General features: G+C 34.2%; 1 protein-coding gene across 1 annotated transcript; it reads left to right on the forward strand.

Moving 5' to 3' along the window:
- Window positions 1-20,742: 20,742 nt before the first annotated feature.
- LOC149204919 (plasma membrane ATPase 1-like) lies at window positions 20,743-21,779 on the forward strand. Its single transcript, XM_089397246.1, has 4 exons — window positions 20,743-20,838; window positions 20,988-21,167; window positions 21,353-21,472; window positions 21,591-21,779. Exons 1-4 carry the CDS (start codon window positions 20,743-20,745, stop codon window positions 21,777-21,779), a joined length of 585 nt encoding a protein of 194 aa, XP_089253372.1.
- The last annotated feature ends 624 nt before the right edge of the window (window positions 21,780-22,403 follow it).

The raw sequence follows: 22,403 nt of genomic DNA on the forward strand, positions 1-22,403 counted from the left end.
TCACTGGTGAGTTCTGCATGATCAAAATTTGTCAGAAATTTTTAAGAATTTTGAATCTATATATACAGTAAAAAAAACACTAATTTAAACAACACCACAAATCAAAATTTCACAACTTTTTTCACCAAAAAAAATTCTAAAAAATCACAATAAAAGCTCTTTCCATTCTGAATTCTTAAAAAATAATTTTAATTACTCATTTCATTGTCAAATTTTCTAAGTGGCCAATGACGTCCATATTAACTTGTTCCTTATCTTTTTCGTGTACGTATTAACTTCTTGTCTTCATTTTTTCGCTTTTACTGCGTAGATATTTTTCTCCCCTGTAGCATCTTCTCTTTAAATTATCTCTCTTTTTCTTCCCGCATTTTATCTTTTAATTATTCCTTCTTTTCTGCGTGACATCATCTTTTGCTCATACCGGCTTGTGAAGTATAGCTGTGAAGGTGGAAGGGCAGCGGTGGCAACATGGAGCCCATTCTACCTTTTGCGACCACATCTCGTAGTTGATCTTCCCACCGCGGCAGAGTTGCAAGGTTGACGAGAGGGTCTAATGTCCGGAGGAATTTTCTGGACGGTTAAAAATGGCTGGAATTTCAGTAAAAAATTTCAAAATTGTAAGGTTGATGAGAGGGTCTAACTAGGGAAGAATTTTCTGGACGATTAAAAATGGCCGGAATCCCAGTAAAAAAATTCAAAATTTTTTGTAGATACAGTGTTTGAATCGTGTTTTTGATGGTGGAAATAGATTCAGCACCATCAAAAATATTTAAAACACCTAAAAAGTTTAACAATCATAATTTGGATTTACAAAAATCCTTGCCAGATTTTCTCTAAATATGACCGGAATTTCCATCACATCTCTGGCAATTCCTCCTACTAGTTAAACTACGACTTCAAAATTTAGTGTAGCTCTTCATTTGATCTACATTCTACACCAATAATAAAAAATAGCCGGTGATTCTTTTTCTCTCCTCCACGACGCCTCTCTCAATACGCTATCTTATTGTGTCCTCCGATTCTTATATCTTTATCCCTTTGGAATTCTCTCCTTATTCCTTTGGAATTCTCTTTGACAGATGAGTTGGTTTATTAAATAGAAGTTACGATTTTTTTTAATGGGATGAAAGTACGAGGTTTAATTAAATTTTAATTTTGCAACTGATTTTTTTGGAGTTGTTTATTAAGGTTTAGGAATTTACTGGATAGTCAAAAGTGGTTGGAATTGAGACAAAAAAAAATTAATTTTTTTATAGAGGTATTGTTTAAATCATGTTTTTGATAGTGAAAATAGATTCAACACCATCAAAAACATTTAGAGTTTGACAACTTTTATCTAGATTCACAAAAATCCCTGTAAAATTTTTTCAAAATATAACCAAAATTTCCATAATCTTACCAAAAAAACATAATCATTAGACTAGGACGACTTTTTCATTTAGTAAAATATTAAAATAATGTGATTCTTTTCCTGGGATCGTTTTGGATGGCGTGGGGTCGCTCCGTTTTCTAAGGAGTGACTTTTTCATTTAATAAAATATTAAAATAATGTGTTTCTTTTCCTGCGATCGTTCGTTTTGGATGGTGTGGGGAGGAGTGACTTTTTCATTTAATAAAATATTAAAATAATGTGTTTCTTTTCCTGGGATCGTTCGTTTTGGATGGTGTGGGGTCGCTCCGTTTCCCAAGGAGAGACTTTTTCATTTAATAAAATATTAAAATAATGTGATTCTTTTCATGGGATCGTTTTGGATGGTGTGGGGGTCGCTCCGTTTCCTAAGGAGTGGACACTCCGATGGCTTGGGCCTGGAAACTTCGTTTCACGCATCGCTACTTTTTCTTCCACGGATTTATGGAATCCACTTGAACTTGAAGGTGGGGATTTCACTTATTGGTATTTAATTTGGAGTTCGATATTTTTTTGTTTAAAAGTATTTTAAATAAATAAAATAATATTAATGGTAATAAAAACATAAATGATTATATGTATTTGGTTAAATATCATTGTTGCAATATTTATTTGGTTTGTTATTAAATAGAAAGGTTCATTTTACAATATAGTAAGAGAGTGATGTGTAATTTTGTCAATGCTCGTCTTTTAAAAAATACTTTAAATTAGAAAATGTTTATGGTTTATATATATATATATATATAATATAGTTTATAATAATAATAATATCCACACCAAATTGGTGTATGAGACCCCCTTGTTTGTGAGACAAGGGAGAGCTAGACACCAAATTGACCAAGTCTACGAAGGCATACATACTCTACCCCCCTTTAGTTTTGAACCTGTGACCTCTTAGGAAGAAACACATGCTCTTAACCATTAGGCCTACTCAAGGCATGCTCTCTCTCTGTATCTATATATATATATAGAGAGAGAGAGAGGGGGTGGCCGCGGGGGGAAGTATGCGTATCTAAATATGTGTGTGTTAATGTTGATTTTTAATGAAAAATTACACATGGCCTAACAGAAAGACAGAAAACCACTATAGATCCATCTAAATCACAAATTTATCAAGGCTTGTAAATATTTTTTCAATCTTTTCATTCTAAAAAGATGTTTCAATATAATGAGGTTTGATCCTCTGCGTTGTTAGTAGATCCATGGTTTAAATGGATCTATATTGGTTGTACAATGCAGAGGGAAATATGTAATTCCATCCATGCTCAACTTGGAGTTACGTCTCCCCCAAAAAATACTTTAATTAAAAAAAACAATGTTTGTTATAATAAAAACCTAAAAAATTATAGGTATTTAGATAGTTTTAATTAAAAACATTATGAAACATCATTCTCATCATGCTCACTTGGTCTGTTTCACTCTTGGAGTTCTAAATAAAATATTTGGATATCTATGTTAAATAATATAATTTTATATGACTTTATAGAGATAAAATAATTAAGAGTAATGCATAAATAAATAAATAAATTTAGTTCTATTATAAATATTTCAATATAAATTGCTGGAATATTCATATTACCTAACACACACACATTTTTTTTGTTTATATAGAGGGAGAATGTGTATATGTATATGTGTGTTAATGTCGATCTTAATAAAATATTTCAATGCTCAAAACTAGAAAAAGTAATTAAAAGTAAAATAATTTAGTTTAGAAATAAGAAATGTGTAATTAATTCAACTTTCAATATAAAATATGAATAATAATAAATTATTCAAAACTACAATTTAAATAATGAAAAATTACACATGCTCTAGAAATAGAAAACCACTATAGATTCATTTCAATAAAAAATTTATTAAGCATTAAAATAGAATAAATATTTTAACATATAAATCTTTTTGTCAATTTTTACATTATAAAAAAAAGTTTCAAAATTTGATCTCTTAACTCTTAATAAATTTATAATTAAAATAAATTTATATTAATATAAAAATTAATTAAAAATCATTACATTTCCATTATAACCTTTGTTATTATAGTGAATGCTCATAATAATAATGACATAGTAGAAAAAATGGAGTGACCTCCTTTAAACACTTAACTATTTAATAATCGATGCTGCCACAAATTGTTGAATCCTTTGAAAATGCATTTCAAAATATTTTTGAAATTTGTTGAGATTCTATTTAGAATAAATTTCAAATATTTTGAAAATTTAATAGAAATGTAAAAAAGCATTTTACAATGACATAATAAAAGAAATGAAATGATAATTTCAAAATATTTTAGACATTTGATAGATATGGAACAAAATAATATAAAAAACGAAATGAAATGACAATTTCAAAATATTTCAGACATTTGAGAGATATGGGAACAGAATAAATTTATTTATATCTGTCAAATTATCTAAAGCAGAAATAGAAATAACGATGCCTTATTAGTCCCTGCCGGGGACTATATGCGATCGATCGATCGCTGACCCTGCGTTGACCGAGCTGATTTTGCGATAAATTAAGGAAATAACCTAAGTCGAACTAAGGTTTTGGGCGTGGAAAGGTTTTGGGGTCTTATTGCGGGCTTCGCATCGTTCGAGGTGAAGGCCACGTGGTCCCGCGGCTCCCACGCGGACGGCATGTACTGTGGTGGTCTTATGGGCGGACAGCTGTCCCTCCTCGAGATCCTGGAAAGTTACTCGGCTTGGGTTTTACCCTGTTCGCGGCGTTTGGGTTGTTATTGTTACTTGGTTGTTTAGCTCTGCAGTCTCTGCGATTTTTCCTTTGTATTTGTTGTATTGTCTGCGGTGAAAACAGAATGCGGTTAACTGTATAGCAAACGTTTGGTTGCGGTTCTGTTGTTCCAGGTCCGGCTTGTATGCCTCGAGTGTCTGGTGTCGCTTTGGTAAGTTCGGCTACTGTATTGTTTAGATGTTTGTTCCTCTATCGTTTGGCGTTTTCCAGTGGCGTTGATGTTTGTCACAGTATTGGCATTCTGGTTAAATACTGAGGGTTTGTGTTACCTGCATGGGTTTTATGGAAATTTCCGTAAATGTCGGTTTCGACCAGCATGTGAGTTCCTTGTCATTTGGGCCGAGACGACCTGGGTGAAGCTGTGATTCTTGGTACAGATTGAGCGGCAGCATGTACTGTGGTGGTCTGCCTGCTCGAGATCCTGGAAAGTTAGTCAGCTTGGGTTTTACCCTGTTCGCGCCCTTTGGGTTATTATTGTTACTTGGTTGTTTAGCTCTGCAGTCTCTGCGATTTTTCCTTTGTATTTGTTGTATTGTCTGCGGTGAAAACACAATGCGGTTGCTGCCTGCTCGGTTAACTGTATAGCAAACGTTTGGTTGCGGTTCTGTTGTTCCAGGTCCGGCTTGTATGCCTCGACTGTCTGGTGTCGCTTTGGTAAGTTCGGCTACTGTATTGTTTAGATGTTTGTTCCTCTGTCGTTTGGCGTTTTCCAGTGGCGTTGATGTTTGTCACAGTATTGTCTGTTCGTTTCCCTCAAGAGTCCATGGTTATTTGAGCATTATAAGTTAATGGCATTCTGGTTAAATACTGAGGGTTTCTCTTAGCTGCATGGGTTTTATGGAAATTTCCGTAAATGTCGGTTTCGACCACCATGTGACTTCCTTGTCATTTGGGCCGAGACGAGCTGGGTGAAACTGTGGTTCTTGGTACAGATTGGGCGGCAGTCTTTTGTAGTTTGAAGTGTTTTTGCACATGAACATCTAAACAAATTGGGGTTTTTGAACTGTTTGAATTGTTTGTGCCGCATATTGGGTTTTTAATGGAATGTATTGTGGTTTGGAGAAAGAAATAGGTACTCCTCTGTTAAATTCAAGGTTCTGGTGCTGGGTTCTGCATGAATATGGTCTAGACGGGAAGGAATTCGAACTCTCGGCTTCGTTGCAGGTACGGCGTTGTTCTGCTAATTGGTTTTTGTCAAATTTTCTATTAATTGCTTTTTGTCAATTTGTTAGGCTTTTAATTTTTGCATTGTGTAGGTTTATGGTCCAGTTACTCTAGGTTTATAGTCCAGTTACTGCGTGGTCCCTGCCGGGGACTATATGCGATCGATCGATCGCTGACCCTGCGTTGACCGAGCTGATTTTGCGATAAATTAAGGAAATAACCTAAGTCGAACTAAGGTTTTGGGCGTGGAAAGGTTTTGGGGTCTTATTGCGGGCTTCGCATCGTTCGAGGTGAAGGCCACGTGGTCCCGCGGCTCCCACGCGGACGGCATGTACTGTGGTGGTCTTATGGGCGGACAGCTGTCCCTCCTCGAGATCCTGGAAAGTTACTCGGCTTGGGTTTTACCCTGTTCGCGGCGTTTGGGTTGTTATTGTTACTTGGTTGTTTAGCTCTGCAGTCTCTGCGATTTTTCCTTTGTATTTGTTGTATTGTCTGCGGTGAAAACACAATGCGGTTCCTGCCTGCTCGGTTAACTGTATAGCAAATGTTTGGTTGCGGTTTTGTTGTTCCAGGTCCGGCTTGTATGCCTCGACTGTCTGGTGTCGCTTTGGTAAGTTCGGCTACTGTATTGTTTATATGTTTGTTCCTCTGTCCTTTGGCGTTTTCCAGTGGCGTTGATGTTTGTCACAGTATTGTCTGTTCGTTTCCCTCAAGAGTCCATGGTTATTTGAGCATTATAAGTTAATGGCATTCTGGTTAACAGGACGGAGATAGGAAGAAGGTTGGCATGTACTGTGGTGGTCTTATGGGCGGACAATTGTCCCTCCTCGAGATCCTGGAAAGTTACTCGGCTTGGGTTTTACCCTGTTCGCGCCCTTTGGGTTATTATTGTTACTTGGTTGTTTAGCTCTGCAGTGTCTGCGATTTTTCCTTTGTATTTGTTGTATTGTCTGCGGTGAAAACACAATGCGGTTCCTGCCTGCTCGGTTAACTGTATAGCAAACGTTTGGTTCCGGTTCTGTTGTTCCAGGTCCGGCTGCATGGGTTTTATGGAAATTTCCGTAAATGTCGGTTTGGACCACCATCTGACTTCCTTATCATTTGGGCTGAGACGACCTGAGTGAAGATGTGATTCTTGGTACAGATTGAGCGGCAGTCTTTTGTAGTTTGAACTGTTTTTGCACATGAAGATCTAAATAAATTGGGGTTTTTGAACTGTTTGTGCCGCATATTGGGTTTTTAATGGAATGTATTGTGGTTTGGAGAAAGAAATAAAGACCTGCAAGTATTTATGTATTTATGTGCAGCATATTGCCTTTTTTTTTATTGATGGAATGTATTGTTATTAATGGAATGTGTTATGGTTTGGAGAAAGGAGCGTTGTTTGCCTGGTACTCCTCTGTTAAATTCGAGGGTCTGGTTTCACGAATTGTCAGGCTTGAGCAGACTGCTGTTCCTGTCGCTAGGTTTTGCTGTTCTGCTTGCCCAAAATGTTAAAATATTTAAGATTCCAGTCTGTTTTGTAACTGCACGGTTTCCTATCTTAGGCGTGTATTCAAGGTTTTTCGCTTGTATAATTTATGTGTATGCTTACTTTGGTGCATAATGTTTTTTTAAGTTTGTAATTCTGTTATGGATCTATGAATATTCGACTCTGACATTACTCCTAGAGCGGAAGGTTGCTTTGTTAAGAACTCTGTTAAGTTCATTTAGTTACTGTTAAGTTCATTTGCTTTGTTAAGAACTGCTGAATTGAAGGTTTGCTATACTGGTAGTAGATGTTCTTCGTTTGCTGTTGTTTATATATTGGATCAAATGTTTCCTTTGCGAAAATTATAAGGTTTTCCGTGATACTGAGGGTTTCTCTTAGCTTCATGGGTTTTATGGAAATTTCCGTAAATGTCAGTTTCAACCACCATGTGATTTCGTTGTCATTTGGGCCGAGATGACCTGCGTGAAGCTGTGATTCTTGGTACAGATTGAGCGGCAGTCTTTTGTAGTTTGAAGTGTTTTTGCACATGAAGATCTAAATAAACTGAGGTTTTTGAACTGTTTGAACTGTTTGTGGCGCATATTGGGTTTTTAATGGAATGTATTGTGGTTTGGAGAAAGAAATAAAGACCTGCAAGTATTTATGTATGTGCTGCATATTGCCTTTTTATTAATGGAATGTATTATGGTTTCGAGAGAGGAATACAGACCTGCAAGTATTTTTCCAGGGGCTTCTGGAGACTTTGTTAACCAATTTTGTCATTTGCATATTTTCTCATGTACTTGTATAGGCTGTGTTGTGCATGAATATGGTCTAGACGAGAAGCAATTCGAACCCTTGGCTTCGTTGCAGGTACGGCGTTATTCTACTAATTGCTTTTTGTCAATTTTTCTATTAATTGCTTTTTGTCAATTTCTTAGGCTTTTAATTTTTGCATTGTATCTTGCTTCATAAACAGTTTTCAAAAATGTCAATATGACAACCCTATCATAGTCATTCTAACATATATCAGAGCTTTGAAGCCAGTTTTGTTTCATAAGAAATTAGCTCCTAGATATGTCCATAAACAGTCCCATAAAAAATATAGATATAGAGATATCCTTAAGCATAGGAACTGATAAAAGTATGGCTGAAAAGATATCTTGCTTCATAAACAGTTTTCAAAAATGTGAATATGACAGCCCTATATCAAAAGTGTGTCAAGACATTCCATGAGCTGCCCTTCCACTTTCTCTTGAATGATCCAAGCTCGTGCTACCAAGTGTAATCTAGCTTTTGACAGTCCATCAGTTTCCATGTTCCTGTCTTTGTAGACATGTTGAAAGATAATGTGTTAAATACTTTGTTCAAGCAAATTGAATCTACTGAAATATAGGCTCAAATTTACAATTATCCAATGAATTTGTTCCATTCATCCAATTCACCACAATTTGTGAATCATCAAAGATCTGTAATTTTTGGGCATCTTTTTTCACGTGCCACAATTGGCAACAGTCTTGGGACAATTTGCTCAAGCAGACTGTTGCTGTGTTTGCCAAAGCTGTCCTTTGAACATATTACATGTTCATCATTTATATGAATCATACCTCCAGCATCACATAATAATGGATCTTCTTGACAAGCCTTATGGAAGTACGCTTATGCACTACTCGTATCTGGTTCTCAATGGCTTGTTTGGGTTCCTTGACCCTTGAATTCTGTTTAGATCCATATAGTATAACCATACTCTGATATCGAATAGCAGGAAACTTAAGGAAGTGATAAAAGTATTGCTGACAACATATCTTGCTTCATAAACAGTTTTCAAAAATGTCAATATGACAGCCCTATCATAGTCATTCTAACATATATCAGAGCTTTGAAGCCAATTTTGTTTCATAAGAAATTAGCTCCTAGATATGTCCATAAACAGTCCCATAAAAAATATAGATATAGAGATATCCTTAAGCATAGGAACTGATAAAAGTATGGCTGAAAAGATATCTTGCTTCATAAACAGTTTTCAAAAATGTGAATATGACAACCCTATATCAAAAGTGTGTCAAGACATTCCATGAGCTGCCCTTCCACTTTCTCTTGAATGATCCAAGCTCGTGCTACCAAGTGTAATCTAGCTTTTGACAGTCCATCAGTTTCCATGTTCCTGTCTTTGTAGACATGTTGAAAGATAATGTGTTAAATACTCTGTTCAAGCAAATTGAATCTGCTGAAATATAGGCTGAAATTTACAATTATCCAATGAATTTGTTCCATTCATCCAATTCACCACAATTTGTGAATCATCAAAGATCTGTAATTTTTGGGCATCTTTTTTCACGTGCCACAATTGGCAACAGTCTTGGGACAATTTGCTCAAGCAGACTGTTGCTGTGTTTGCCAAAGTTGTCCTTTGAACATATTACATGTTCATCATTTATATGAATCATACCTCCAGCATCACATAATAATGGATCTTCTTGACAAGCCTTATGGAAGTACGCTTATGCACTACTCGTATCTGGTTCTCAATGGCTTGTTTGGGTTCCTTGACCCTTGAATTCTGTTTAGATCCATATAGTATAACCATACTCTGATATCGAATAGCAGGAAACTTTTTACCTTGAAATATATTGGAGTTGCAACCTAGCACAAATTGGAGACAATACTTTTTATATTTTGACAATTGAATTGGTGCACCACTTATGTAAAATTCATAAATAGCCTCACAGTTATTTTATTTCACAAATGCAATTGCCAATGATGTTAACTTTCAGAAATATTCTTAAACTTATGCTGCATTTTTTCATTTTGTCTTTCCATTGCTTCCTTTTGTTAACTTCATTTTGTCTTTCCATTGCTTGCTTTTGTTAACTTGCACAAATATTCTTAAAATTATGCTCCTTTTTTTCATTATGTCTTTGCATTGTTTCCATTTCCAACTTCTTTGTTATTTATAAATATGGCTTCTTGCTAGAAATTTGATGTTTGTTTAGCAACATAATGCAATAGCCTATTTTTTTAATATACATACATTTTGTTCAAACAATCATGTTCAGTTTTTGCTAACTTCATCAATATTTTTTGCAAAGATGTACAAGACAATTGCAAAAGGCAACTCTGGTAAGAAATTGCAAATGATGGAAGAAATAATAGATGTTGACAATTACAAATTCAAATTGCAATGCATTTTGCTTGAGAACATTGATATTGTATTAAAAAGAAATGGTCTTTTTAGACTAAATGCATTTTCATATACTGTAGGAGATTGCCTATTTGACTCATTCGAAATGCTTCTACATTTTCGTTATACTTCAAATGAATTGCGAAATGGGTTAATAGACCACTTTCTTTTTTGCTTAAAGAACAATGACGTTGAAGCAATACAGTCATATCAGTATGAACTAGCACCTGATTTCCTATACGAGTTACATGGTGTTAATGATATTGGTACATATCTTCATAAAATGCGTTATTCTGCATCTACAAATATAAAGGAGTCTGACAGAGGTTTATGGGGTGATACCTTTTGCATACGTTGGTTAGCTAAATGGCTAGATATATCAATTGCAGTTTGGTCATTGACAAGAAAAACGAGATATTTGCTCTTTAATCAACATGAAAATGCAATTCCATATTGCATTCTCTTTCATGATGCAAATCCTGTTAGTGGTCATTATGAACCATTGGTTTACCAAAAGTTTCCAATTTGCATTTGCAACCAGTCTAATATCTACCTATCACCTATTTGCAAAGATATTGAAAGCCATTGGATGCAAATTGCAAATAATATGCCTTTAAATGGACTAACAATTGCAAAGCAAGTGACATCTAATTGTGGTGACAGTCTCTTTAATGCAATTTGCTATTTAGTAGCAACATAATTCAATGCAGAGTCTTTGCGACTTTACATTGTGCAATCTTTTTGCAATGCACTTATGCATAAGAATCAAGAGGCATTGCATTGTTTAGAGCAATACCTAGTACTTGACGCGATACACTATACAATGAATAGCAACTGGCAACAATATTTGATAAATATGGCAATGCCATATGAAAAAGGACAAGTGGAAGGCGGACCATCTTGTCTACAATGGATATCTGTGATATTCAAAGTCAATATCCAAGTATGGTCCTCTGTTGCTAATAACTTTGTCAATTACAGTTCTGCTTATTCGAGATGCAATGATATTGTTAACATCTTGTCATTCATGACAAATACATCACATATTCACTACCACGCAATGATACAAGAATATGTTCACAATTCTCAAGAACTGCACATGGAAGCAAATGACGTTTGTAATCAATTGCGTCATAAGCATATAGTAGAAAAAGAGCAATGCATATCTCAAGTACATTTTAGCAATAATATTGCATTTGAGATAGCATGCCATTTAGATCAAATGCAACCAACTAAGGATTGTAGGCTGAATTATCACAAGCTAAAGCAATTCATACGTACAAAACGCAAATGCAAAAAACCATTTTCTAATAAGAAGTCAAGAATTACAAGCAAGAAAAATGCAATACAAATTTATATGGAAAAAGTCGAAGACACACCTAGGAATACATGTGCAGTTTGCAACAAATTGCATTTTGCAAAAAATACTAGATTCTTCACTATAGATTTGCAAGAAAAGCATATGAATTTGACATTGAACAATAGGACCTTTAGCAATGAAAACATATGTGTTTCTTGCAAGAAAGCGCTCGAGAATGGAAAGCTACCACAATTTGCAACACCTGAACAAATAAGACGTAACATTGCATTGCCAACTGTAAATATACTCTAAGACCTAGAAGAACGACTTGTGTCATTGAGAATTGCATTTGCACAAATCAGACAATGGGGACATAGACGATCACAAATTGGCTTAACAGGATCAATTATCAATGTACCAGTTCATATGGACATTGTGCAAAAAGCATTGCCACAATATCTAAATGATACAATGACAATTGCAGTTGCATTGAAAAGACGATTGCAATACAAAAATGCATACCAAACAGGTAAAGTACGTCCAATTATTGTCATGAAAGCATTGAACGAACTATGTTCTAGAAGTCTTTATAAAGCTAGCAACATTTGTATAAATGAGAATTGGGCCCATGTTTTACAAGAGAATAATGAATACATTGTACAAAATTCAAACAGTGACAATGAAAGTGATACAGATAGTGATGCAAATAATGAGACACCTACTGAAACATTGGTGCATGGATTAATAGAATCACAACGCATCTACGATTTGCAAGACAGGATTATTGAATTGGCACCTGCTGAAGGACAACGACCATTAGGCATTTTCAAGGACAAATATGCAGAAGAAATGAACTTTCCAACATTATTTTATGGCAATGCACGTGATCATGACATCACAAATAGGTTTAGTTACCAAAAAATTGTGCAATGGGAATTGTTACAAGGAAGTGGTGACTTCCAATATCATACAACAAATTTGTTTTTCAAGACAATGCGGATAATAATTGATAAAGTGCTTTCTTGCATATGGGTACGAATAAGAAAAGGACAACTAAAAGGCAGGAAAATATTAGCAAAAGATGTCAAGTATCGAGCAAATTTGGAAAAGTTATTGAAGTCTGACATTGGATACATAGATTTCAAAAACATTCGCATATCTTCTGACCATTTGGAACAAATTAGGAAAAACATATTTGCAATGATACGACAACTAGGGCCTCCAACTTTCTTTGTGACATTCACAAGTGCAGAACATCGATGGAAACCATTAGTAGATACACTCGTCACATTGTTTAGAAATAAAGCAAATAAAAATGCTATTGATATATTAGAAGATGATGACATTGACTACCTTATAAGAAAGTATCTAGTCACATGTAGCCAATACTATAGACATAGAATTAATGCTATAAAGCAATTGATATCTCAAGATACTACATTCTTTGGAAAAGTATCTGATTACTATTTCGTAACAGAATTCAAAAATAGAGGAACTGAACATGAACATGGACTGTTATGGATAGAGAATGCTCCAATATATGGAAAAGAAAGCAATTCAGAAATTGAGAAGTTTCTTGACAATTGCATCACTTGTAATACAGATCATTTGGAGCCACATGTTGCTAAATTGCATAAACATCACCATACAAGAAGTTGTAAGAAGCGAAAAAATTCAAATTGCAGATACAACTTCCCCATGCCACCAATGAAATCAACAATGATCATTGAACCAACCAATGCAGAAAATAAAAAAATCATAGAGAAATCAATATCGTTTTTTGCATTCTTGGAGCAAACAAACTACAATGATTCAATAACACATGACAATTTCCTCCTAGAAATAGGGCTACTAGAAAATGAGTACATAGAACTATTACAACATACAATAAAGCAACCAACAATTTTCCTGAGACGAAAACCTTCTCACATTTGGAATAACAGTTTTGCAAAGGCTATGCCTACTTTATGGAATGCAAATACAGATGCACAATTTGTGCTAAATGCATATGCTATAGCGTCATATTGTAGTTCATATATGACCAAAATTGACAAGTCTATGACAAATGCATTTAGAAGAATACGCAAAGAGCATCAGAAACATGAAATTGATGCTATGCAAATGATTCGTAAACTTGGAAATACATTACTCAATCTACAGCAAATGTCAGCTCAACAAGCAATGCATATAGCACTTTCATTGCCATTGAGTTCTAGTTCAAGGGAATGTATATTTGTAAACACGTCTCCAGTCGATGAACGCACATTTATGCTTAAACCGCCTATTCTTTTGAAACAAGAACCTGATGATTCAGAATATGTTATGTGCCATTCCATTGTTGACTACTACATTGGACGACCAAGTTCCATTAGCAAAATCTGCCTTGCAGAATTTGTATCAAATTACAAGAAAGATGGCAGACCCATATCTAAAAGGAAAAAACCAATTGTTATACGATTTGTCAAATATAACAAACACAATGATATTGAAAACTTTTGTCGAGAGAAATTATTGTTATATATGCCATTTGAAAATTGTGAAGATACATTGAAACAAGAATTGCCTACATGGCTCTCTGCATATACATTACATGAAAAAACAATTCAAGTCAATGAGGCCAAATTTACATATAACATCAATCCAACATGGGGTGATTTAGAGACTGCAACAAATGAGCAAATTAGTTCTTTGAATAGTGATCAAATGAATATGCAAAACCAAGAGAACAATTCCCATTATGAGGAATATGATTTGCAATCGGACTTGCAATTTCCAAAACAATCTGAAATGAAGAAAAAAATCAATCTTGGATTTCAAATTACTGCCCATCCATTTTTAATGGAGAACAATGAATATTACAAACTTAGAAGAATCTTGAACAAAGAGCAACAAGCAATTGTAAAAGACATTGCAATTAAAAAAAAAAAAACCCCAAGGAACCAATTTACCTTTTTATTACAGGTGGAGCAGGTGTAGGTAAAACGCTCACAGCAAAAGCGATTTTCCAAATGCTTATACGAATTTATGATTCACAAAACACAACTGATCCTATGAAACCAAAAGGTCTAATATTAGCATACACAGGAAAAGCTGCATATAATGCAGGTGGAACAACAATCCATTCTGCATTGCTAATGCCTTTTAACAAGTCTCAACTGTTTTCACTGAGCAAAGAAGTATTGGACAACTCATCAAAGCTATATCAAGAATTGCAAGTAGCTTTCATAGATGAGGTCTCGATGATTGGAAGTCGGTTCTTATATTCTATTGACAATAGACTCAGAAACATAAAACATGTCCAAACGAAATACTTTGGCAACATTGACATGATATTTTGTGGTGATTTCTATCAAGCACAACCTATCCAAGACTCTCTTATTTTTGAACAACCAACAATCAACAATCAAACAATAACACATGATTTCTGGAAGGATAATGTCAAGTGCTTCCAATTGCATATGACGATGCGACAAACAAATAAGAGATTCATATCAGTGTTAAATAGAATGCGAACAAATTGTCAAACATCTGACGATATAACATACATGAATACAAGTTGCATGCGCCCTGTACCAAATGATCCAACATTTCCCTATTTATTTTACAAAAACAAAGATGTTGCAATGCATAACAAGAAAATGTTGATGCTAATGCCTGGCAAAGAAATTTTAATTAATGCAATTGACGAAAATGAGAAGAATAACGACAATTTCCCAACTCATCAACATACGGCTGTTTTGCCACTGCACCTTTTGATAAAGTTGAACATGTTAGTTGAAATGTATGCTTGCAATTATGATGCACCAGATGGGCTAGTGAATGGTGCAGATGGAATAGTTAAAGCATATACCCATACAAATAACATCGATGTTCTATGGATTAAGTTCCATGACCCTAATATTGGTCATCGACAATCTAGAAAACTAGCTCATTTCTATACTTCAGAGATAGCACATGATTGGACACCAATATTGCGAATATCAAAAGCAATGCCTATGACATCAAAGATGGCGCCATTGAAAATACGAAAACAATTTCCAATTCAACTTGCATGTGCACGCACAATACATAGATCACAAGGCTTAACCTTGGATCGGCTTGCATTCGACCCTACTGGAGTACAAGTGCATGGCCTAGTATACACAGCACTATCACGTGTCAAAAACATAGAATCATTGTATTTGCTTAATCCTCTTAAACATAATAATTTCAAGGTCAAGCAAAAAGTAAATTGTGAAATGCAATGTTTGGAAACCACTGCAAAATGGCAATTAGAATATGACTCTTCATCAATACAATCATTGCGATCCATCTTTATTCTTTCATTGAACACTCGCAATCTTCATGCGCATCTTGCTGACATATGCAATGACTATGACACAATGCAATCTGATATCTTGTGCTTACAAGAAACACATATGTTGCTGTGTATGGAAAATGAATACTTCAAAAATTTCAATTGCATCTCAAGTTGCATTAAGCATGGAGTAATGATATTGATAAAGAAAAATATCATTATCCTTGAACATACCCATTTTGAAGACTGCTTTGTAGAAGCATTGCTCACAAAAATAAAAGTTCACACATTACAAATTGCAATACTCAATATATATGCATCGCCACGTGCAAACCTGAACAATATCCTCAATGTCATTGCAAAAGCTTTGTACCACTTAGATCTAAACAATATCATAGTTATATTAGGGGACTTCAATATTGATATGGTACATTGCAATCAAAAAACAAAGCAGCTAGAAACCTACATGCAAAACTACAATCTTCATTTCCTAGTTGACAAAACTAATAGCATGCACAAATCATTGATTGACCATGTTTGGGCAAATGTAGCTAATATAAAATATATAATTTTCGTATTGGATACATATTGGTCTGACCATGATACAATATCTCTTGTCCTTCAGCTATGATAACCAATTTCGTCATTTGCATATTTTCTCATGGTACTCGTACAGGCTGTGTTGTGCATGAATATGGTCTACACGACAAGGAATTCGAACCCTTGGCTTCATTGCAGGTACGACATTATTCTACTAATTTCTTTTTGTCAATTTTTCTATTAATTGCTTTTTGTCAATTTGTTAGGCTTTTAATTTTTGCATTGTCTAGGTTTATGGTCCAGTTACTCTAGGTTTATAGTCGAGTTACTCCGTGATTGTTTTAAAAAATATAGATATTTAAGTTGTATTGGCTGATTTATATTTTTTCTCTCATTCAATTATATTGCAATTCAAATATGGAATCGTCGTTGTTTATTCTGTGTTTACATTAATATTAATATTAATATCATTAATTATTCCCTCTGACATTTTCCAACATTTGCCAACAATTCCTCTACTGTCCCTCTGTTACATACTATGCATTCTATTGTACATTTACATATATGGCGTTCTGTATTGATCAATGCAAGTTATGCCAAAGACAGCCTTTTCAATTAAGCAACACAAGTATCCTATCATAAATTTGCAGATATGAGCTCATCTATTTATGGATGCAGATTCTGCTAGTAAAACCCTTTTCAATTGAACAGAACGACCAAGAAAAAAGAACAACAACATGCAACATAAACAAACAGAGTATATTCTTTTTGCCTTTCCTTTCCTATGGATCTTCTGTTCTTGTTCAAGTTTTACTTTTATATGTTCTTTTGACTTGCACTAAATATGTCTTACTATTCTATAACATAGCATAAATCTTGAAAAAGGAAATGAAACAATTGAAGAAATAGAATGCATAAGCCAATTAGAAAGCGCAACCCAACCACTTGTTTTGCAAAGGTATGTCTATGAGAACTACAGAAATATGCTAATTTGTATTTAGAATATTAATGTTTACTATATATGCATTCTATTTTTATTTTTACATATGTATGGTTCTATGGTTTTAATGTTCTTGTTCACTTTTTACTTCTAATTTGCACTAAATATATGTTACTATTCTATAACATAGCCTAAATCTTCAAAGACGAAAAGAAACAATTGAAGAAATAGAATGCATAACCCAATTAGAAACGGCAAGCCAACCACTTGTTTTGCAAAGGTATGTCTATGACAACTATACAAATATGCTAATTTGTATTTAGAATAATAATGTTCACTAGCGTATGTCCATGACAACTATACAAATATGCCAATTTGTATTTAGAATATTAGTGTTTACTATATATGCATTCTATCTTTACATATGTATGGTTCTATGGTTTTAATGTTCCTTGTTAACTGTTTACTTCTATATGCTCTTTCAAATTGAACTAAATATATGTTGCTACTCTATAACATAGCATAAATCCTGAAAAAGGAAAACAAACAACTGAAGAAATAGAGCGCATAACTCAATTAGAAAAGGCAAACCAACCACTTGCTTTGAAAAGGTATGTACGACAACTATACAAATATGCAATTTTCTATTTAAAATATTAATGTTTACTATATATATCTTCTCTTTTTACATATCTATATTTAAATGTATATATATCAGATTAATGTTTACTATATATATCTTCTCTTTTTACATATCTATCTTTAAATGTATATAAATTAGAAAATCTTGGACGAGTGAAGAAAGCACTAGTAGTAAGTCCCCCCAAACAATGCAGCAAGAAGACATGTACATGTTACATATCACAATTTCTTTATTGATTGCTTATCACAAAATACACGTGATAATATCCACATCATATTGAACCATGCCTTTGCCTGTGTTAGTCCAACTGAAACAATTGCAGCCAAACTTCATTCAACAAATGTACAAAATGATACATCAAAAATGTATGCATATGAAACACAACACTCTAATCTATTTCTACTTATTCAGCCTTTAGGAGAAACATACTATTCTACAAATGTTTATAGCAATTTCTAACTAAGCAATTTTAATAGGCAAAAACAGATACTGCCAATTAAAGTATCAATTGAAGATCTCAATAGTCGTAAAATTGGGCAGCTATTTGTTGGAGACATAATGGTTTTCTATACTGCATTCCTTGATAAAGAAAACAAATCACGTCAAGTATTGCGAGCTGATTTGACAGATGCTCAAGGAATGATGACTATAACGTTGAGTGTACCTGCACATTTGGTGGAGCGACATGAACACAAAATTTTGCAAGGCAACAACATCTCAATTACAAATTTCAGGATATTGCCTAAAACTGTATATGATCGCGGTGACTGTGACAAAATAATATTGCTTAATGAATCAAGTATCATAGAAACTGTACCTGAAGTTTGCAAAGAATATTGCTTCATTCCCAATACAACCATTAGGCAATTTGCAAACAAAAAAGAAATGTACCCAATTGGCACAATCGCTGCCGTCGTCACACTTGCCAAACGAGTTGGATTGCATTACATACTTCATATCAAAGATGGAGATTCTGAAAACGACAATGCAACTGTATGTATTCAGATGTTACTCATTCCTAATTTTCAGTAGATAACATGCATCACTTCAATACATAGTTGTTGTAATTTGTCTATAGTTTTTGTAATTTGTCTAGTGCAATTGCAATTTTTCAATGCATACGAACAATGTATTTGCATATTACTTTTTGTATTTTTCAATACATAACAATTTCTGTTTTGTAGTTGCAACTCTTTGACACATATGAACAATTTTTCCTTTCAATGGAAAAACAATTGCAAAAAGGACACTTTCCGCTCATCCTTTTCAAAAATTTAACAAAAAAGGTAAACACAAAAGAAACAATATTCAGAGCATCGAAGTCAACGTTCATGACTAAACTTAACACAGATGCACTCAACAATCTCAGAAAACTAACTACATCTACCTATGTTGTAAGTATAGCAATAATAATGTTTTTGCTGCCTTTGCATTTGCCATGTAATAATGTAAATTAACGCTTGAATGTTTTATAAACAGGTCGAAGGTATTCTGATCGCAACAAATCCATATTCAACTCCTTTCGAACCTGTTTGTGCAATTTGTAACTCCCCAGTGAATTCATCCATAGCAATAGCCAATGCAACAATTTTCTGTTCACAATGCAATGATAATTGCCCTTTCCTCTACAAGCATTGTATAAATGCTGTAATAGAATCCATTACAAATAACTTTGTCCAGTGCATTATCAGGGAGCCCTTATTACATGACTTGCTTCCTGATTTAAAATCAATGTCATATGAAACATATTTGCAACAGAAACCTACCACTGTTTACATCTTACGTGACTTCAAAATTCAGAGCAAGTTCACACTCAATGAAGATAGTGAGCTATTACATGTCAACTAACAAATGGAAGGTACATGAACATATACCTTAACATGTTTTCTCTCAAATATGTCCTCTCTTCAATTTACAATGTTATCATTTTGTTCTAACTAACCATTTGTTATACAGATTACAAAATCCAGGAACATGGCAGCCTTCACATCCACAACAAATGCAAAAGTAATATGAATATGTTTCTTCATATTATGTTGTTACTATAATACAAGTATTTGACTTGCAATTTTGACTCATTTACAAAGAATATGTAACGCAACGGTTGATGAAAAAAGGCTAGAAAGTCTTTATGCATCTGTGTTTGTACTGTTTCTGTTTCTGTTCTCTATCTCGAATGGAACGCATTCTGCATCATGCTTTGTATCATTGAATACAGCAAATGCAACATCAGATCAGCAATAATTTTGTATCTACAGCTGCTAAATGCAAACACCAAAGATTCCATAGATTGATTAAACATGGCACTTATTATGTACTCAAGTTAAATGACAAATTGTATATTGAATCGGCTAGTCATTTCTGTTTCTTCGTATGTTATAGCTGAATACTATGTTAGTTTTTGTTTCTTGCATACTGTAGGTAACGATTCAGGAAACAAGGCTAGAAAGTCTTTATACATGTCTGTTCGAATGCATTCTGCAACATGCTTGAAGCTAGACTTTATAAATAGCACCAAACTATATGGACTTTAAAATGAATATATGTTGTTTGAAAATGGAATTATGGCATAATGCATTTGGTATTATTAGTCCTTCCCTGGGACTATATGCAATTGATCAATTGCTCACCGTTGGTTGACCGACATGATTTTTCATTATAATAGCATTATAACCTAAGTCAAATGAAAGTTTTGGGCTCGAAAGTTTTGTTTTATTTTACCTATGTTTCTGTTACCTGTACAAGGAATGAAAATCTCATCTAAACATAAGTTTCATAGAGGAAAACAATGCTGGCAATGTTGCTGCAGCACTGATGACTTGGCTGGCTCCAAAGAGCAAGGTCTGTTCACTATCTTTTGTATGAGTGGCAGCCCCAATAGTTTCAGTTTTCTATCCTGGTTTTTGAGGGGAGGCATGCAATTGGATGTTCAGAATCCTCTTAAGATCATGGGTGCTGCAGTTTTAAATTCCTTGGTCAATGACTTAAGACTTTGAACTTAACAAGTTCTCAGAGATGGACAATGGAATGAAGAACATGCAGCAATGCTTGTTCTTGCTGACATAATCAACATCAAACTTAGAGATATTGTTCCTGCGGATGCACGTTTTCTTGAAGCAGATCCTTTAAAGATTGATCAGGTCTTAATCCAATCCTTTTCTTTACTTCTTATTTCTGACTACAAGTGCTCGAATTTTCGGTATGCTTTTATATCGTTTCTGGGATTAACTTCAACATTTGGTACTTTTCCTGAGCCACGCTTTATGACAATATTTTTGAATGTGTGTAGTCTGCCCTCACTGGTCAGTCATTACCAGTAACAAAGGGTCCTGGCAATGGGATTTATTCTGGCTCTGCTTGCAAACAGCGTCAACTTGAATATGTTGTCATTGCTACTGGGATCCATACCTTTTTTGGTAAACCAGCACATATTGTCAACAGTACAAACCAAGTTGGCCACTTCCAAAAGGTTGGTATTTATTCTGGACTTCTGATTCTTCTTTTTGTCCTTTCTCTTATTTCATAAATACACAATTTATGGTGATACTGCAGTTGTACCAAATTGGCTAGTTAGGGTTCGTGGTAATATTCGATGATCGAGTACTGTTAGCTTCCTTCAAACAAGTATCAATTACTAATTGTTGTCATGAATAGGTTTTCACAAAAGGATATGACAAGGATGTTGTTGTCTTGATGGTTGCAAGAGCATCCAGAACAGAGAATCAAGATGCCATTGATGCAACAATTGTTGGGATGCTTACAGATCCTAAGGAGGCAAGTATTTTTTTTATGTCATCATATTAAATTTTAGTCAATAAGCAGGCCTATGCTTATTTTACTGATTTGTATCTTTTGTTGTGGCTTTTAACATCCATGCATCTAAAAGGCACAGGCAACCATTCCAGAGCTCCATTTTCTTCCTTTTAATCCAACTGACAAGAGGACAGCTCTCACTTATATTGACAATGAAGGGAAAATGCATCGAGTTAGTAAACATGCTCCAGAGCAGGTATTGTTCTTTGGAAGTTTGACCTTCTTCATTAGACCTCTTACATATATGGATCATTTTCTGGATCTTTAAATGAATCAAAAGAATAAACAGCAACAGGTCAACAACATCTCAACTACAACGTATTGATATTTTCCAATATACGGATATTTTCCAATTTTAAAATGATAGAATTGATATTTTATGGCCTAATATAGATGTCCTTTATCAAATATAGAAGCCTTCATTTAACATTATCTTTCAATGATTGTTACCCAGAAATGCTTAAATTCTCTCAGTTATTATTATACACAAATACTTACGCAACTTCAGCCATTATTATACATAAATACTTACGAAACAGGGGAGGTTATGAATAATGATATAGTAGACAACCATATCCTTCAATGCGATGTCAATACAGTCTGATGCATTAATAACTCCAAAATGATGCAATGGCATTAACAGCTTCCTTCTAAAAGAAAGGTTTCCACGAAATCTCAATTATTTTTATCTTTCACACATAAGTAATGAATAATATAAATTTTCACAGGAATGCTGAATAATATTCTTCTTTTTATAAGAAAAATCAATGAATTACGGAAATAGATTTAACCCGAAGGTCGGTGTTTGGCTCTGCAGTTGTGGGTGTCTCCCACTAGAAATTTGTAGATAACATTATACATAAAACTACTAAGATTCATAGTACGTAGCTCT

The sequence above is a fragment of the Pinus tabuliformis genome, chromosome 1_2, assembly GCF_031772625.1.
Source record: "Pinus tabuliformis cultivar Carrire ecotype Pingquan chromosome 1_2, CPIR1, whole genome shotgun sequence".
Taxonomy (NCBI): domain Eukaryota; kingdom Viridiplantae; phylum Streptophyta; class Pinopsida; order Pinales; family Pinaceae; genus Pinus; species Pinus tabuliformis.

Coding starts and splice junctions, on each gene's coding strand:
- LOC149204919 (XM_089397246.1), top strand. CDS start 20,743: ATGCTTGTTCTTGCTGACATAATCAACATCAAACTTAGAGATATTGTT. Junction 20,839..20,987: donor ATCCTTTAAAGATTGATCAG/GTCTTAATCCAA, acceptor GAATGTGTGTAG/TCTGCCCTCACTGGTCAGTC. Junction 21,473..21,590: donor TGCTTACAGATCCTAAGGAG/GCAAGTATTTTT, acceptor TAAAAGGCACAG/GCAACCATTCCAGAGCTCCA.